The sequence below is a fragment of the Drosophila pseudoobscura genome, chromosome 4 (assembly GCF_009870125.1).
Source record: "Drosophila pseudoobscura strain MV-25-SWS-2005 chromosome 4, UCI_Dpse_MV25, whole genome shotgun sequence".
NCBI lineage: Eukaryota > Metazoa > Arthropoda > Insecta > Diptera > Drosophilidae > Drosophila > Drosophila pseudoobscura.
The window spans coordinates 29664286-29678071 of NC_046681.1; the positions used below are offsets into that span (position 1 = coordinate 29664286).

The window sequence follows — 13786 nt, forward strand, 5'->3', positions numbered from 1 at the left end:
ATTGAAACAGCATTTGACTGGATCGGAATTGAGCGAAAAATGCGATGCACAATAGAAGAGCGTCAGTGGGGGTGAGGGTGAGGTGGTTCGAGGTGGTTCAACCGACTAAAACGATAAGCACACTCCCTTTCTCCGTCTCTCACGCTCACGCCTCCGTCCCGTTCCGTTCCGATCCGTCTACGTCTCCGTCTCCGTCTGTTTTGCACTAAATTGCATTGCATAAAGCCCGAAACCCGCCTCTAACCGGTAAACGTTACTAACTAACTATCTAACTATCTATGTCTCTGGTCGGCAAAAACAGCAGCAACAGCAACAGCAGCAACAATACTAATTCTATTGGAGATACAACAAGTTGTCGCATATATTGGACGCACACCCTACACTCCACACTTTGGGGAATGTGCGATCGCTGTAATATTCGCTGACCAGAGAATTCTGTCAACAATTTGGATTATCTTTATACATATATTCATACATAGTATACTCATCAAAAGACATTTAAAGTCCAAGTATATATGTTCATATGTATTTCGTGTTGTTTTTTGAGTTCTTCAAAATAATCTACAGTATTTCTTACATATAAATATATGTATGGTAGGGAAAAACTTTTGTTTTTTTCAAGTAATCAAAATAAGTAAAAGTTCTTGATATTATATTTATACAAAATTTAAGAAGAAATGTGTTTTTCTTTTTGTTGGGGATTATAATGCCATGATAGTGCGGGCATTCCACTTGATCTCAAATATTTAAAAAAGTCTTTAAAATGTTGTATATATGTATGTATGTACATATGTATGTATGTACATCCCTTAAAAATGTTTACAGTCTACGCGGATTCCCATGAAGAGCAGAGTGCATTGAAATGTATGTAGTTTTTTTTTGTGGGTTTTTATGGCTGCTGTGTATAGAACGGGATATAAAACAGGCGCGTGCAGTTCAACGACGGCAACGGTGTGTTCCGCTAAGTATTCAGCGCATAATCGATTGTTCCTATAAACTGAAATCGAAATCGAGTTTGAAATGAGCAAATAAAATAAAGTTCCTTGGGCGGCGGCACAGTTAGACTTTTGGGGTTCACGCTTTACGCATGTAGACGGCGTCTATGTCGATCGATTAAGATAGCAACAGTTTTTATGATCATACATATACGTATGTACATATATACTATATATGTATGACAAATCAACTCCTTGATCCACGATCGTTGGTTGACGAACCGAACCCCGATGTCGCGCTAATAAAAAAAAAAAACTCCAGCAGCAGCAGCAGCAGGCAGGCAGCAGCAGCGACACCAGCGCCGATCGTCGCTTATCTGCTCACATATAAACTAAAGTCGGGGGGAATAATTTCTCATTTGTAATTTAACAGGCGGCGTGCGCGGATCGAGCAGAGAACAAAGCGCCAAAAGCGGGGATCGAAGATCGTTAACAGTTTTACAGTTGTTGCGTTTACGTGTGTGTGTGGAAAACATTGCTAAAACCAAATTCGACTCAAACACATAGACACACACACAGACACACTCCTCAGTCTTAACTCCACACACAGAGAGAGAGAGCAGAGCGGTGCAACACTGAATAACGGAAGAGGGGCCAAAGCCAAAGCCCAAGCCAAAGCCAAATCCAGAGCGAAAGAGAATCAAAGAAGTGCGTGGAGGAGCCGGAGTCGGAGTCGGAGAGCCCCCATTGCCGTTTCGTTCTCGCTGCGTGTGGTTTTTAGTTGCGTTTTGTAATTGTTACGCATGCGCCAGAGCCAAGTGTTAAGGAAGTAGAATTTCTTCTGGAGAGAGATACAAAATTGTGTTTTGTGTGTGTGCTCGTGTGCGTGTTCGCGTGATATCCTTCACCTATATAGCTGAACCGATCCTGTGTAATCGTGGCGAAGGAACTGAGCAACTTGCTAACGTTGAAAAGCAATAATCCCGAGATGACACAACAGCCGCAATGGGGCATAAACCTATCACGGTGTAAGTGTCCCATGCCCAAGCCCCTGCCTTCGGGGGGATCCGCCATCAAAAGTTATTTGGCAAAAACTTTCTGTGTTATCTTCCACATCCGTAAACCCCGAGCCCAACTTTGGGAGTGTGCTTTATTGAATAATAAATACGAATCGATGGGGATGGGGTTGGGGCTGGATACGTTGAACTCCGATCGGAGCATTCTTGAAATTAAATGATTTAACAAAGTATATTTGAGTGGTTTAACCGACATTGACCGACAACAAAATAAATTCCTAAATATATAATACACACACATACCCATACGCTGTATACAGCGGTCCGATGTATAATGCATAAATGAAAACAATGACAGATACAGAAACAGAAACGCTTCTGCCAGCCACTTCCGATTCAGTTAGTGGATTTATTTAGTATTTCGTGTCTCGAATTTTACGCTCTTTTATTTCGGTTTTTTCGGTTTTTGTTTGTTGCCATTGTGGACTGCTTCTTTTCCTCTCATGTCCGAACTGTTGGCATTCCCGGCACGCGTTAACATAATTCACATAAAATCGTGTATATATTTTGCATTCGATTTGCATGTGAAGTGACTCGTGGAACGGGGAAGTCGGTGCGTCAGGTGTGCAGGGTGTTCCCAGTGCCCAGTGCCCAGTGCCCAGTACCCATCAATCGGGCCCGTCAATTTTCATAATCGCTATGCCATGGAACCCATTATAACGAAAAACAGTTATTTATTAACTGGGAATTAATGGGAAAACAGTTAACCCTGTTTCCTCTGACACCCCCTCAGTTAGTTATTCTTTTGGACAAGGTCAATGCTATTTAATAAATGTTTATCCTGCGCGTTGTTCTTTTGTAAGGGATCGTTTCTTTTGTAAGAACTTGCCTACTGCGTTACACAAAGATTTTGCATACCCTTGTAGATCCATATTTTTGTAGGATCTATCTGCTGATGAGTTTTGAATGTTCCCTCTCTGGAATGTCCAATAATTACAGTTTCATTCTCTCGTTTGTTAGCTTTTACTTTGGCCATACAATCAATAGCCTGTGGCTGTTGTTATTTGCCTAGAAAACAAACACAGAAAGTCGAATGTGCCTGGGAATGGGTTTAGTTTAACATCTCGAAACGGGCAAACGAAACCCCCACATGATTAAACGTGAGTTCTAAAGTATTTTGTTAGCCTAATGAGTTGTTAAGTCTATGACTTGGCCATAAATCATCGGATGCAGGGCATTGATTGGCACTCCAATGAATAATACCCGAGTGCCCAAACACCGAAAAGTCCATTCCCAAGCTAATCGCTTTGTTTCATCACTTTCCCTGCACGCACTCGTCGTCTGCCCCAATTGTTCTATGCGATGCACGCTTATCGAACATGTGGAGGACGGGCGGGGAGGCTCGGGTAGGTGGTGAGGGCCACTTGCCTCTGAAGGGGCATATCTCGTATGCAGCAATCGCACATTACACTCGCCCCCAGCCCGCCCATTGACATAATTTTCGCAAGACCGCGGAAATGCAATGCAAGCGCCCCAAGAAAATGAAGTAAAAATGTGAAAATGGAATATTTGTATTTGTGCCGAGGCCGTGCTATCAATGCTATGATCTGGGACTGGACGCTATAGATTGTCTGGAACTATATAATATACATGTATGTATATATGTAATTATGAAGACAAAGAGTCGGAGAGTCAGAAATGTCAACAGACAGACAGGAGATTGTTTTATTCTTTTTCACTTTCCCATTATTGCAATGATTGCATGGACCTAACACATTGCTGTATATATACATATGTACATATATGTAAATGCATATAAATAATTACTGATATATTTCGGATGGATACAAACTTTTCCATGCTAGGAGTTTTCCCAGTATGAACTTATCTTCTGGAAAGTTTTACTCGACTACTATGCATATTCTAGAAGTTATTGGAATTTTCTTTAATACAATATTTACTCTATGCTTCAATGATGTCCTACGAGTCCCTTATTTATGAAGTTCTCATTGGAGATTGTACGATTTTTCTTGCTTATAAAGTACTCAAAGTAATACCTAGCACCAGCTTTATATGCGATAAGACTGTGGGTACTACACAATTCTGATTAGATCTTAACCAGCTTATCGTGTGAAGTGATGGGACTTGCATCGAGTGTGGTCATATATTAACGCCAATAAGCGTGATTGGTCAAGTGAAATATAGCCATACTTCTCGAAATGAACGAGAAATATGATTAGCGCCTGTATTTACATACATATGTATAGAAAGACGGTGGCCTAATCAACTTATCACTTGGGGGAATTGTATGAAAAGGAGGTTGTTTTTTTGATTTTTTACTTTTTATTTGACACTCGTGCGACTGGTGCGCGTATAAAGTTTCTTGTCGGCTTCGTTAAGCGATTTGTCAAATATTGACACATTGTTAATTTAGCCAGTTTTGGAGTTTCGCTTTTTCAACCAGCAGCACTCATGCAAAATATTTAATAACAATGTTAATTTATAAACAAAATAAGATGCTAGCCAGTGACGTCTGTGACACCCACCGGGCTATCAAAATAAAAGAGTGGTTTCATTATAAAATCAAACAGCGCGCTTTTTGGATTTTACGTAGGTAAAATGGATGGGGAAATGCCAATAGATGATCTAATAATACTCATGAATTGGACTGCGATTATATTTGCCTTAGAACGATGCAGACCCTCTGTATCGTCAGCAATATTGTTTGTTTGCTCTTCTGGTTAGAGCGGATCTCTTCATATATGTAGGTCAATGTTGACCCTTATTCTTAGCAAACTCTATCAATTAATTGATCAATTTAACCTTCAAAACTGATGAACTTGATCCGGATCCGAATCGCCCAATTAAGGAGGTTCCTCTGTCCCAAAATGGGAGCCCTATAAATGTACACTGAAGACCAATTAATTGGCAGTGCCCTCAGTCCGTTGTTTTATGGTCATTGTGGTACTCCGCTTGAAATACTCGAGATTGTGCCATACACACTCAAAGTATTTTATCGCAGATCTATCACACTTGGAACCTTATCAAGGCATAATTCCGCTTAACAATTTGATTATGATATGAGGGTCGTATAACCCGCTCGCTTCATCGATGGTTCACTTGCTCGAAGGCGCTTGGTGATTGATAATGGCCCAAAAAACAAGTGCATAGCGCCGTTCATATAGCGCCTAATCGCGTGCCGAATGTTTTCCATGGGTCATAAACAGCACAGGAAGCACACGTATAGGGCCATAATATTCACAAAAAATTCCTTAAATTCCATTGAGTAACAATATAGTACAATAAAATAATCTATACATGATGGCCAATAAATTTCAACGAATTTAAAAGAACACTTGACTTTAGAGACGGTACATAATACTCATATATTATTTAAATGGTTTGTATTAAATGATTTAAATGAATATATGGCTATAATATAATATGTGTTGTCAAGGCAACCACTTTTCCGAGAGGCTGTAGATAATTATATGACGAATGATCGTGCTTGCGAAATGTATGTTCCTTGCATTTTTTTTTTTAATGCAACGGAAAAGATCTCTGGATATTTTTACTTATATATATTTTTAAACTTTACGTATTAGGATTCATTTAGCAGTCGCAATGTATGATAAAAGATGCAACAATAAATCTTCTACCCCTAATTATAGGTATTTCCTATGAAGAATAAGGAAGATTCTATCATATAGCCTGTGAATGCGATGATGCTATCAGAATATTTGTAGAATATTTTATCCATGTGGTCTAGAAACCAACAGTGGATAAAGTTTTTAAAGTTATAACCGTGTGAAGGAATAGATTGTAGAATATTTTAAATCAGGGGGAATAATCAATCACTATTCTTTAGGTGCAATCTTGTGAAAGTTAGGTCGTGCGAGATAAATGATGTGATGATCACCACATGTGTATGTACATGTGTACGTTCTGGTGTACGCTCAACTACTCGTATGAAATTGATACTCGCATAACGCTGTAGGGCAATCAACTGCAATTTGAAGTTTATCAGCGCAAATTGATTTGTACCCAATTGACCAGCCCCGCCATGAAGAGCAACTCGTCAAACTATTTATTCGCACGCTAACCAAATTAAATTGTCTAAAATTGTTTAAAACAATATGCGATGATACCCTGAGATGGAAACGTTTGACGCAGACAATTAATACACAATACAAATGTTCGATTCACTCTCTCATCTGTCCATTTGGACGCTTCTTTTCTGTGTTGCAGATTTTATAATACCGCAACGTGTTATATTGGCCATCATGGGGTTTCTGGCGATCCTCAACGCCTACACAATGCGTGTGTGCCTCTCCCAGGCCATCACAGTGCTGGTCATAAAGAAGAACGTCACGGATGAGGATAGTGATGTGGCCATCTGCGAGCCGGATGAGCTGGATGATGGCGTCAGCGTAAGGGTCATCACTTGCCGTAAAAGAAACCCATTTTAATCCTAATATCTCTGCAGAGTGGCGGCGAATACGATTGGTCCGAGGAGCTGCAGGGCCTGATCTTGTCCTCCTTCTACATTGGTTACATTGTCACGCACATTCCTGGGGGTCTGCTGGCCGAGAAGTTTGGTGGCAAATGGACCCTGGGCTTGGGAATCCTCTCCACAGCCGCGTTCACTATGCTCACACCTTTAGCTATTCAGCAGGGAGGCTCCGACTGGCTAATCGTTTCCCGTGTGCTAATGGGTCTGGGGGAGGGCACAACCTTCCCCGCACTCAGTGTGCTCCTCGCTGCTTGGGTCCCCGCAAACGAACGTGGAAAATTGGGTGCTTTGGTCTTGGGTGGCGGACAGGTGGGAACTATCATGGGTAATATGTTATCGGGCGTCTTCCTGGATTCATACGATTGGCCATTTGTGTTCTACTTCTTTGGCGGCCTGGGTGTCGTTTGGTTCGTCATCTTTGTAAGTATCACTCACCTCATCCTCTACTCTGTCGGGCGCTAACAATTTCCCTTACTTTTCAACAGGTTTTCCTCTGCTACAGCGATCCCGCCAGCCATCCTTTCATCAAGCCGAGCGAAAAGGAGTATCTTGCGAAGGAGATCGGGACAATTGGCCGAAACGAGAGCCTGCCGCCCACGCCCTGGAAGGCCATCCTTACTAATTTGCCCATGTTTGCCCTGGTCTCTGCCCAGATTGGCCACGATTGGGGCTTCTACATCATGGTGACGGATCTGCCCAAGTACATGGCCGATGTGCTGCAGTTCTCAATCAAGGCCAACGGCCTGTACTCTTCCCTGCCGTATGTGATGATGTGGATTGTGTCCGTGGGCAGCGGCTTCGTCGCCGATTGGATGATCCGCAAGGGCATCATGAGCACGACAAATACCCGGAAGGTGATGACGGGTCTGGCCGCCTTTGGGCCTGCCATCTTCATGGTATCCGCCTCGTACGCCGGCTGTGATCGCGTCTTGGTTGTGATCCTTTTCACCATTTGCATGGGCCTGATGGGCGCCTACTACGCAGGTATGAAGCTCAGTCCCTTGGACATGAGTCCAAACTATGCTGGCACCCTGATGGCCATTACAAACGGCATTGGAGCGATCACGGGCGTGATAACGCCGTATCTGGTGGGAGTGATGACACCAAATGTGAGTGCAATAGCTCGTTTTTAGTCACGGATATCCAATCTAAACTGATTTTCCCTCTGATTTAGGCCTCGCTGCTCGAATGGCGCACTGTGTTCTGGGTGGCCTTTGGCGTGCTGTGTGTCACCGCAGTTGTCTACTGCCTGTGGGCCTCGGGAGAGGTACAGCCGTTCAACAATGCACCCATTCAGCCCCGATCCATGGACTTTGAGGCCGAGGAGCGCAAGACCACAGCCTTCAAAGAACCCGAGTACAACGACAGCAGTACAGGAGTACAGAAGCGAATGGAGCGAAGCTCCTAAATCGGCATCGCCTTAAGAATGTGCCATATTGTACTCTAGTTCAAAATGCTGTCCCCGTTCACGAGTCGAGGTTCCATTTATATACAATGTAGATATACGTATACGCCCTTACTGCTGTTCAGATAGCTAGTTTTATAGTATTTCCGATCTGGCCGAGATACCCGGCCCAGGGGGGCACAGGGCCACCAACTAATTAACTTTAAGCAAAGAATTTACTTACTCACCAAAAAAAGAAAGAAGTAAAAGAACGCGCATGGCAGTGCGTACTTCTATATGTACAATATTCCCGTTGTAGGTAGGATAATCCCTAATTAATACTGTCCTGTCCCCCGCTCATGTCCCCGTACATGCAACGTACTCTCTTAATTATTATTTAGTATTTAATCGAAACCTGAAGCAGCAGCTGAACCCGATTTCAACGTTTAAGATTAGATAGAGCAAGTGTATACCGAGTTCGTATTTCCGTACCGTGCTGTAAAACACCTTCCCTGAGTTTTAAATTGTTGATCAATGTGTAACGCCAAAACGTGTTTTTAACAAACTCCGTTAAGACATAACTGTTTTTATGATGTTAGCAAAATAAAGTGCATAAAGAAAAAAATGAGCAATGAAATCGAGAGACCTGGCCCAAAGTGACACACCTCCCTGAAAGACCTTTCTGGCCAGGTGTTTGCCTTGACTTTGAGTTTATCTTTCGGTACCCACGCTTTCTTTACTTAAAAGGATTACAACTTAAAGGATTACCATTAAGCATCTGGCTTTCTTCTGTTCTTGCTGCGGAACACCTCTAAAGGCCTTCCAGGACAAACTCAACGCTAAATGACATGGGAGCTGCCATATCAGTGCTCTCTTGTTAGATGCCTTTTTGATTCATAAACTCAGCGGTGGGCACGTCTATGACCATGTTCCCAAACTACATCTATTGATGGAATTTGTTTAAATTCTCCAAGAAAGAAAATACATGTCGCGTGCCTGACGAGGAATATTGATGCTCGACTCATGGCCGCTCGCCGCCTTTAAGGGTTCTATTTCGATGCTGTTATTGCTGCTCCCAAATTCAAAAAGCTTTCATATCTTGAATCTGGTGGATCTGATCTGTCAGAGTAGCTAAACAACATATTGACCCGATACATATACTTTTAGCCGAGTTTATCATACAGCACCGCTCAATTGCTTTGGTGTTTTTGATGTTTTGGTACGAACTGCATTTTCGGGTCGCCATTTCGAGGCGGCATGAAGATGGGATGCTGGGAGGGTTGTAGGTCTGCAAAAACCCGAGTCTTTGAGTTTCAATAATCCCTCGATTATTGTTTGGGGCAGTTTTGCACTGCAGTTTACGGCTGATTTTTAAACGAAAATTAGTTTTGACCGTTGTCACATTAAGCGGACAAATTTTGTACACTTATGTTTTATGGGTTACGGGGCTAAGTATTTTTTCGAAAGAGATTTTCGAAATTACAGAGATACCATTATGTTGATCAATCAATTGTCCAGTTTTTTGTCAAATATTTGAGTTGATTCAAACAAAACTATTTTTTCTTTGTGCATTTTACATAAGTGATTTACAAATGTTCTCCATTCAGCGTATGCTACGCGTTCTGTTTAGCTGTGAGTATTCTGAAGGATAATCCATCTCGAGGTATCGTTTTTGATATGTTTCCATCATCAAGGAAGATTTGAGGGTGCAGCAGCGTGTGGTCCTTTGCTGCTTCAGCCTCCTGGCCATCATCAATGCATACACGATGAGACTGTGCCTGGACCTTTCCCTAAATCGAATTGTCCTGGAAGGTTGTGCGCATTCTTCGCATGCAGTTGCAAAGGTCAAGCCACACAATTGGTTAACAGAACTGGGCGTCCGATTGAATCAGACTGAAAACCTAATAAGAGCCAGACTCCGGGCTGGCAGGGAACATTTTTACCACCCACCGGAGTACCGCCCACCGGAGTACCGCCCATCGGAGTGGAAAGGGCGTTTTGCAGCAATCAAGCAACCGGTAAAAGTGCCATCTATTGAGCCGGTTTCCGTATCATCTCGCCAGCGCATTAGCTGCTCCGAGATGTGGTCGAGACAGACCCAAACCCTGGTCACGGCGGCCTTCTATGCCGGCTACATGCTCACCCACGTCCCCGGCGGTCGTCTGTCGGAGTGTTGTGGCGGCAAATGGATCCTTGGAACAGCCATCATGTCCTCGGCCATTCTCACGCTCCTGACTCCGGTTGCAGTGCGTCATGGTGGTCCGTATGCCCTGATGGCCATCCGCCTCGGCATCGGACTTTGCGAAGGCCCCACCTTTCCGGCGGTGTCTGCCATGTTGGCCCAGTGGGTCCCAGAGGGAGAACGCGGACTGCTGGCCAGCGGTGTTCTGAGTGGTGGAGAGATTGGCATTACCCTGGTGCAGCTCCTCAGTGGGCTGGTAATGGCGGAAGAGGATTGGCCGGTGGCCTTCTACGTGGTCGGTGGTGGCGCCGTTGCCTGGTTCCTGGGATTCGTGAGTTACGTGTACGACAGCTTGAGCAGTGGATCTCTAACTTTTTCCTGTTGTTCCATAGACCCTGATCTGCTATAGCAAACCCGACAACTGTCCGTACATTCAGAGCGAAGAGCGGGAGTACATTAGGAGCCATGTCAGTGCCACACTGCTGGTAACATCCAGCTCCGCGGGAGAGGACCGTGATGAGCTCCAACCACCGTCGAATGCGCCCTGGAAGAGAATGCTGATGAGTACCCCGCTGTGGGCGCTGATTTCCGCCTCCATGCAGCACGATTGGAGTGAGCAGCAGTTCGCTCAGGAGCTGCAGAAGGTGCTGGAGGATCTCAGATCTAAGGGCAGCACTCTGTGGGATGAGCTGGAGGCCAGTATAAAGGTGACGGCTCCCCATGTCGGCAATTGGCTGGTCTCTCTAACCACGGGCACCCTGAGCGATTTTCTCATAGCCGAGCGAATCCTCAGTCGCACGGAGACGCGTCGACTCATGTCCTGGCTGGTGTTTTTCTGCGGCTCCATGTACATGGTCTCCTTGAAATCGGCTGGCGCGCGTATCTGGAGAGTCCTGGCCGTGGGTGCCTACTACGCGGGCATCAAGCTGCTGCCTCTGGATATGAGTCCCAATTACGCTGGCACTCTGATGGGTATCTCAAATGGTATGGGTGCGCTACCTGGCCTACTGCTGCCCTACCTCCGGGAGTTCGAGGCGGACCATGCCATTGTGGGGAGCGTGCGGTCCGCCCTCTTGCTAATCTGTTCCGCATATATATCTGCCGAAGTGCAGTCTTACAACCAACCGGCAGGCTAAGTGAGTGGGTCTTAAATAACGGCGATACAGCTTGTACTTATTTTAATCTTACGCTTAAGCATAGGCTATGTGTTTGTTTGTTTAGTGGTTTCCTTAGGCAACAAAGATTTTACATACAAATGAATCTAAACGCTTCAACGGCGAGATATCGTCATCGTCGTTAAATTTTATGCTAGAACTAAGAAGGGCGCACAAAAAAGCATTCGTTTTTATATATATAAATAACAGCATAAACTTAACTACAAATAATTGGGTCTGCTTCCCGGTGGTGGTGGTGGTGTCCGGCATGCCAAATGCTAAATGCACATCTCTGCCGATGAATACGCTACTCTACATGCCCGTGCCGCACATTTGACTCATGGCCGAGATGGCGTTCATGTCAATGCCCAGGTTCTTGGTGACATTGATTTGAGCAATGGCCGCATTGCGCAGCGAGTAGGCATGAACGACCTCTTCAAAGCTTTTGGAATAGCGAATGGCCTGCTCAAAAAGTTCAACAGCTCGCTTCAGGTTCGCCCGCTGCACTTCGACGGTTCCCAGAGTCTCGTAAGCCTGCTCACATCTGGGATCCAGCTCAATGGCCTTGTTGAGCGTATCAACAGCCGACTCAACATCGCCACGCCACTGCAGAGTCATGACGGCCTGGTGCACAAACAGTGCCGCATTTGTGGGCGCCAATTTCATGGCCTTATCATAGTATTGCTGTGCCTGGTCGAAATTCTGCTGGTCGGCCATCACCTGGGCCAACATGCTGTAGCACTCTACACACTTGGGGAACTGATCGATTGCCTGCTCCAATTGGCGGACGACACTCTCCAGACCTTGCTGGTTGTTGGTCATGAGTGCCAGACGGTACTTTGTATAGCATTTCTGGACGTAAGCGATCGCATGGTTGGGGGCCAAGCGTACTGCCTTTTCGAACTGTTCCAGAGCAGGATTAATGCTGTCCAATAGGAGCAGGATCTGGGCACGCTGATGGTATACATCGGGACTGTCGGGCTTAAGCTTCTCTGCTGCATCGAAATCGGCCAGTGCTTCGTCGCGCTTATTCACCTGCATGTAGAGGGAAGCACGCTTCATATAGGCATAGGCGCGGATTGTGTCATCCGCATCGACTGGAAAGAGAATCCTGTTATGGATAGAGACCATATTTAAAACAGAAATTCTTACCATTGCCTATTATGGCATCAAAGTCTAGTTTGCTCTCTGTGTAGGTGCCACAAAGAAGATGGACTGTGCCGCGCAATAGCAGGGCCTCCACCTTGTACTGGGACTCGGATTCAGAGGATTCAATTTCCTCTGTGCAGGCAGGTATAATGTCTTCAAACTTCTCTTTTCGGAAAGCGCTATGGGCACGCAAGAAGCCGCGCGCCGGTGTGTCCGCCTCAGTCGATGGCGGCAGGTTTATAGTCTGCAGGGGATCTGCTACAAATGATTGCAAATATGTCCTTATAAAGGAAGTGGAGGGCACTACAGGAACCCGGTTGAGCATATGCTTTTCGGCATCCGTGCGTCCCGTCTCCTTGAGCACGCGATCCGCATATATTATGCTCTGGTTGTTCTGGAACATTTCCAATATACAGGTGGCAGTGACATCGTTCAAGCACTCCAGCATGTCTTTTGTTGCCTCGTGGGCCCGAGCACGACGGAAGTAGGCCTTTGCATAGCGATGATTGTATGCCAAGGAGCTGGTGCAGTCTTCCTTCACTTTACTCCACTTTTGTAGCTTCTCATAGGAGGCGGCGCGGTTCTGGTAAAAGATTGCCATGTCGGTACCGTTCTCGGGGGGGCACTTGTCAATGGCCTTGTCGTAGAAGGTAATTGCCTCGTCGTATTTGCCATTGCGATAGCAATTGTTGCCCTCGTTCTTGTAGCTATTGGCCTCCTTAACGGGAGACAATTTCTCCCCCAGCTCGGCAGATTTCTGCTTTAGCTCCAGTTCCTTGTCCGGCGCTGTTCCGTCAATGGATGTCGCTTGCTTGTCGATTTTCCCCTTGGACCGCTTCTTTTCCTCACCCTTAGACTCGCCACCGGGCGCGCACATCCTTCTGACCACATAAGTTCCCAGGCCGATGGCCAGGGGTGTGCCGATAATGAACGCAATATGCCATTTGCTCAAATTTACTGAGTGAAAGTTATAGGCCATTCCGATGCTATAGAGTGTGTCTACTGTTGGGCTGCAAATAAATAATACAACAAATTGTGTAATAGTCCGTTTGCTTATCAATGAGCGCGGGTCGGGCTGAGCTCCGCTAAATGCCGGGGCGCACCGTGCACGTCTCCCTAACCCTCAACCCCATTGATTTTTTCACACACTCATTTACGCCACTCAACGCCACGGCACAGTACTTACTCTTTCACGAACTTTACACTAAAGTCAATTTAGCAAATAAGAGTTGTTATTTGTCCTATTTTCCTTTTAGGATTGTGGATTATACGTTAAAATTGTATTTCAGGGCCTGCTGAGAAATGGAAAACAGACTTATCGGTGAGATATGCTTAACCCTCTTAAGCCCCCTTCTTTTCAAACAGGTGAACAACGTGAGTTAAGCCTCGGAAAATAACACCAATAATAATTATTTTTGTAGATCCATCCTATCCTTCCTCCTGAATTAAAAAA

General features: G+C 45.0%; 3 protein-coding genes across 3 annotated transcripts; 2 read left to right on the forward strand and 1 right to left on the reverse strand.

Moving 5' to 3' along the window:
- The first annotated feature begins 1339 nt into the window (after positions 1 to 1339).
- Positions 1340 to 8476, forward strand: dmGlut (Dietary and metabolic glutamate transporter). The gene is made up of 5 exons (XM_001357124.4): positions 1340 to 1963; positions 6200 to 6381; positions 6438 to 6884; positions 6950 to 7573; positions 7639 to 8476. Exons 1-5 carry the CDS (start codon positions 1924 to 1926, stop codon positions 7870 to 7872), a joined length of 1527 nt encoding a protein of 508 aa, XP_001357160.2. The 5' UTR covers positions 1340 to 1923; the 3' UTR covers positions 7873 to 8476.
- An 864-nt stretch (positions 8477 to 9340) lies between these two features.
- Positions 9341 to 11290, forward strand: LOC6903304 (putative inorganic phosphate cotransporter). Its single transcript, XM_002132456.3, has 3 exons — positions 9341 to 9480; positions 9547 to 10361; positions 10423 to 11290. The coding sequence occupies exons 1-3, from the start codon at positions 9441 to 9443 to the stop codon at positions 11164 to 11166; spliced, it is 1599 nt and encodes a 532-aa protein (XP_002132492.3). The 5' UTR covers positions 9341 to 9440; the 3' UTR covers positions 11167 to 11290.
- On the reverse strand, positions 11192 to 13674 carry Tom70 (translocase of outer membrane 70). The gene is made up of 3 exons (XM_001357123.4): positions 13520 to 13674; positions 12337 to 13343; positions 11192 to 12281 (listed from the first exon to the last, which is right to left on the reverse strand). Exons 2-3 carry the CDS (start codon positions 13310 to 13312, stop codon positions 11497 to 11499), a joined length of 1761 nt encoding a protein of 586 aa, XP_001357159.2. The 5' UTR covers positions 13313 to 13343; positions 13520 to 13674; the 3' UTR covers positions 11192 to 11496.
- Positions 13675 to 13786: the final 112 nt, after the last annotated feature.

Excerpts from the sequence above, each read along its gene's own strand:
- dmGlut (XM_001357124.4), top strand. The coding sequence starts at position 1,924 with ATGACACAACAGCCGCAATGGGGCATAAACCTATCACGGT. Across the intron at positions 1,964-6,199 it reads GGGCATAAACCTATCACGGT|ATTTTATAATACCGCAACGT; the intron begins GTAAGTGTCCCA and ends TCTGTGTTGCAG. Across the intron at positions 6,885-6,949 it reads TCGTTTGGTTCGTCATCTTT|GTTTTCCTCTGCTACAGCGA; the intron begins GTAAGTATCACT and ends ACTTTTCAACAG.
- LOC6903304 (XM_002132456.3), top strand. The coding sequence starts at position 9,441 with ATGTTCTCCATTCAGCGTATGCTACGCGTTCTGTTTAGCT. Across the intron at positions 9,481-9,546 it reads GCTACGCGTTCTGTTTAGCT|ATTTGAGGGTGCAGCAGCGT; the intron begins GTGAGTATTCTG and ends TCATCAAGGAAG. Across the intron at positions 10,362-10,422 it reads TTGCCTGGTTCCTGGGATTC|ACCCTGATCTGCTATAGCAA; the intron begins GTGAGTTACGTG and ends GTTGTTCCATAG.
- Tom70 (XM_001357123.4), bottom strand. The coding sequence starts at position 13,312 with ATGGCCTATAACTTTCACTCAGTAAATTTGAGCAAATGGCATATTGCG. Across the intron at positions 12,282-12,336 it reads TGATGCCATAATAGGCAATG|TCGATGCGGATGACACAATC; the intron begins GTAAGAATTTCT and ends TTCTCTTTCCAG.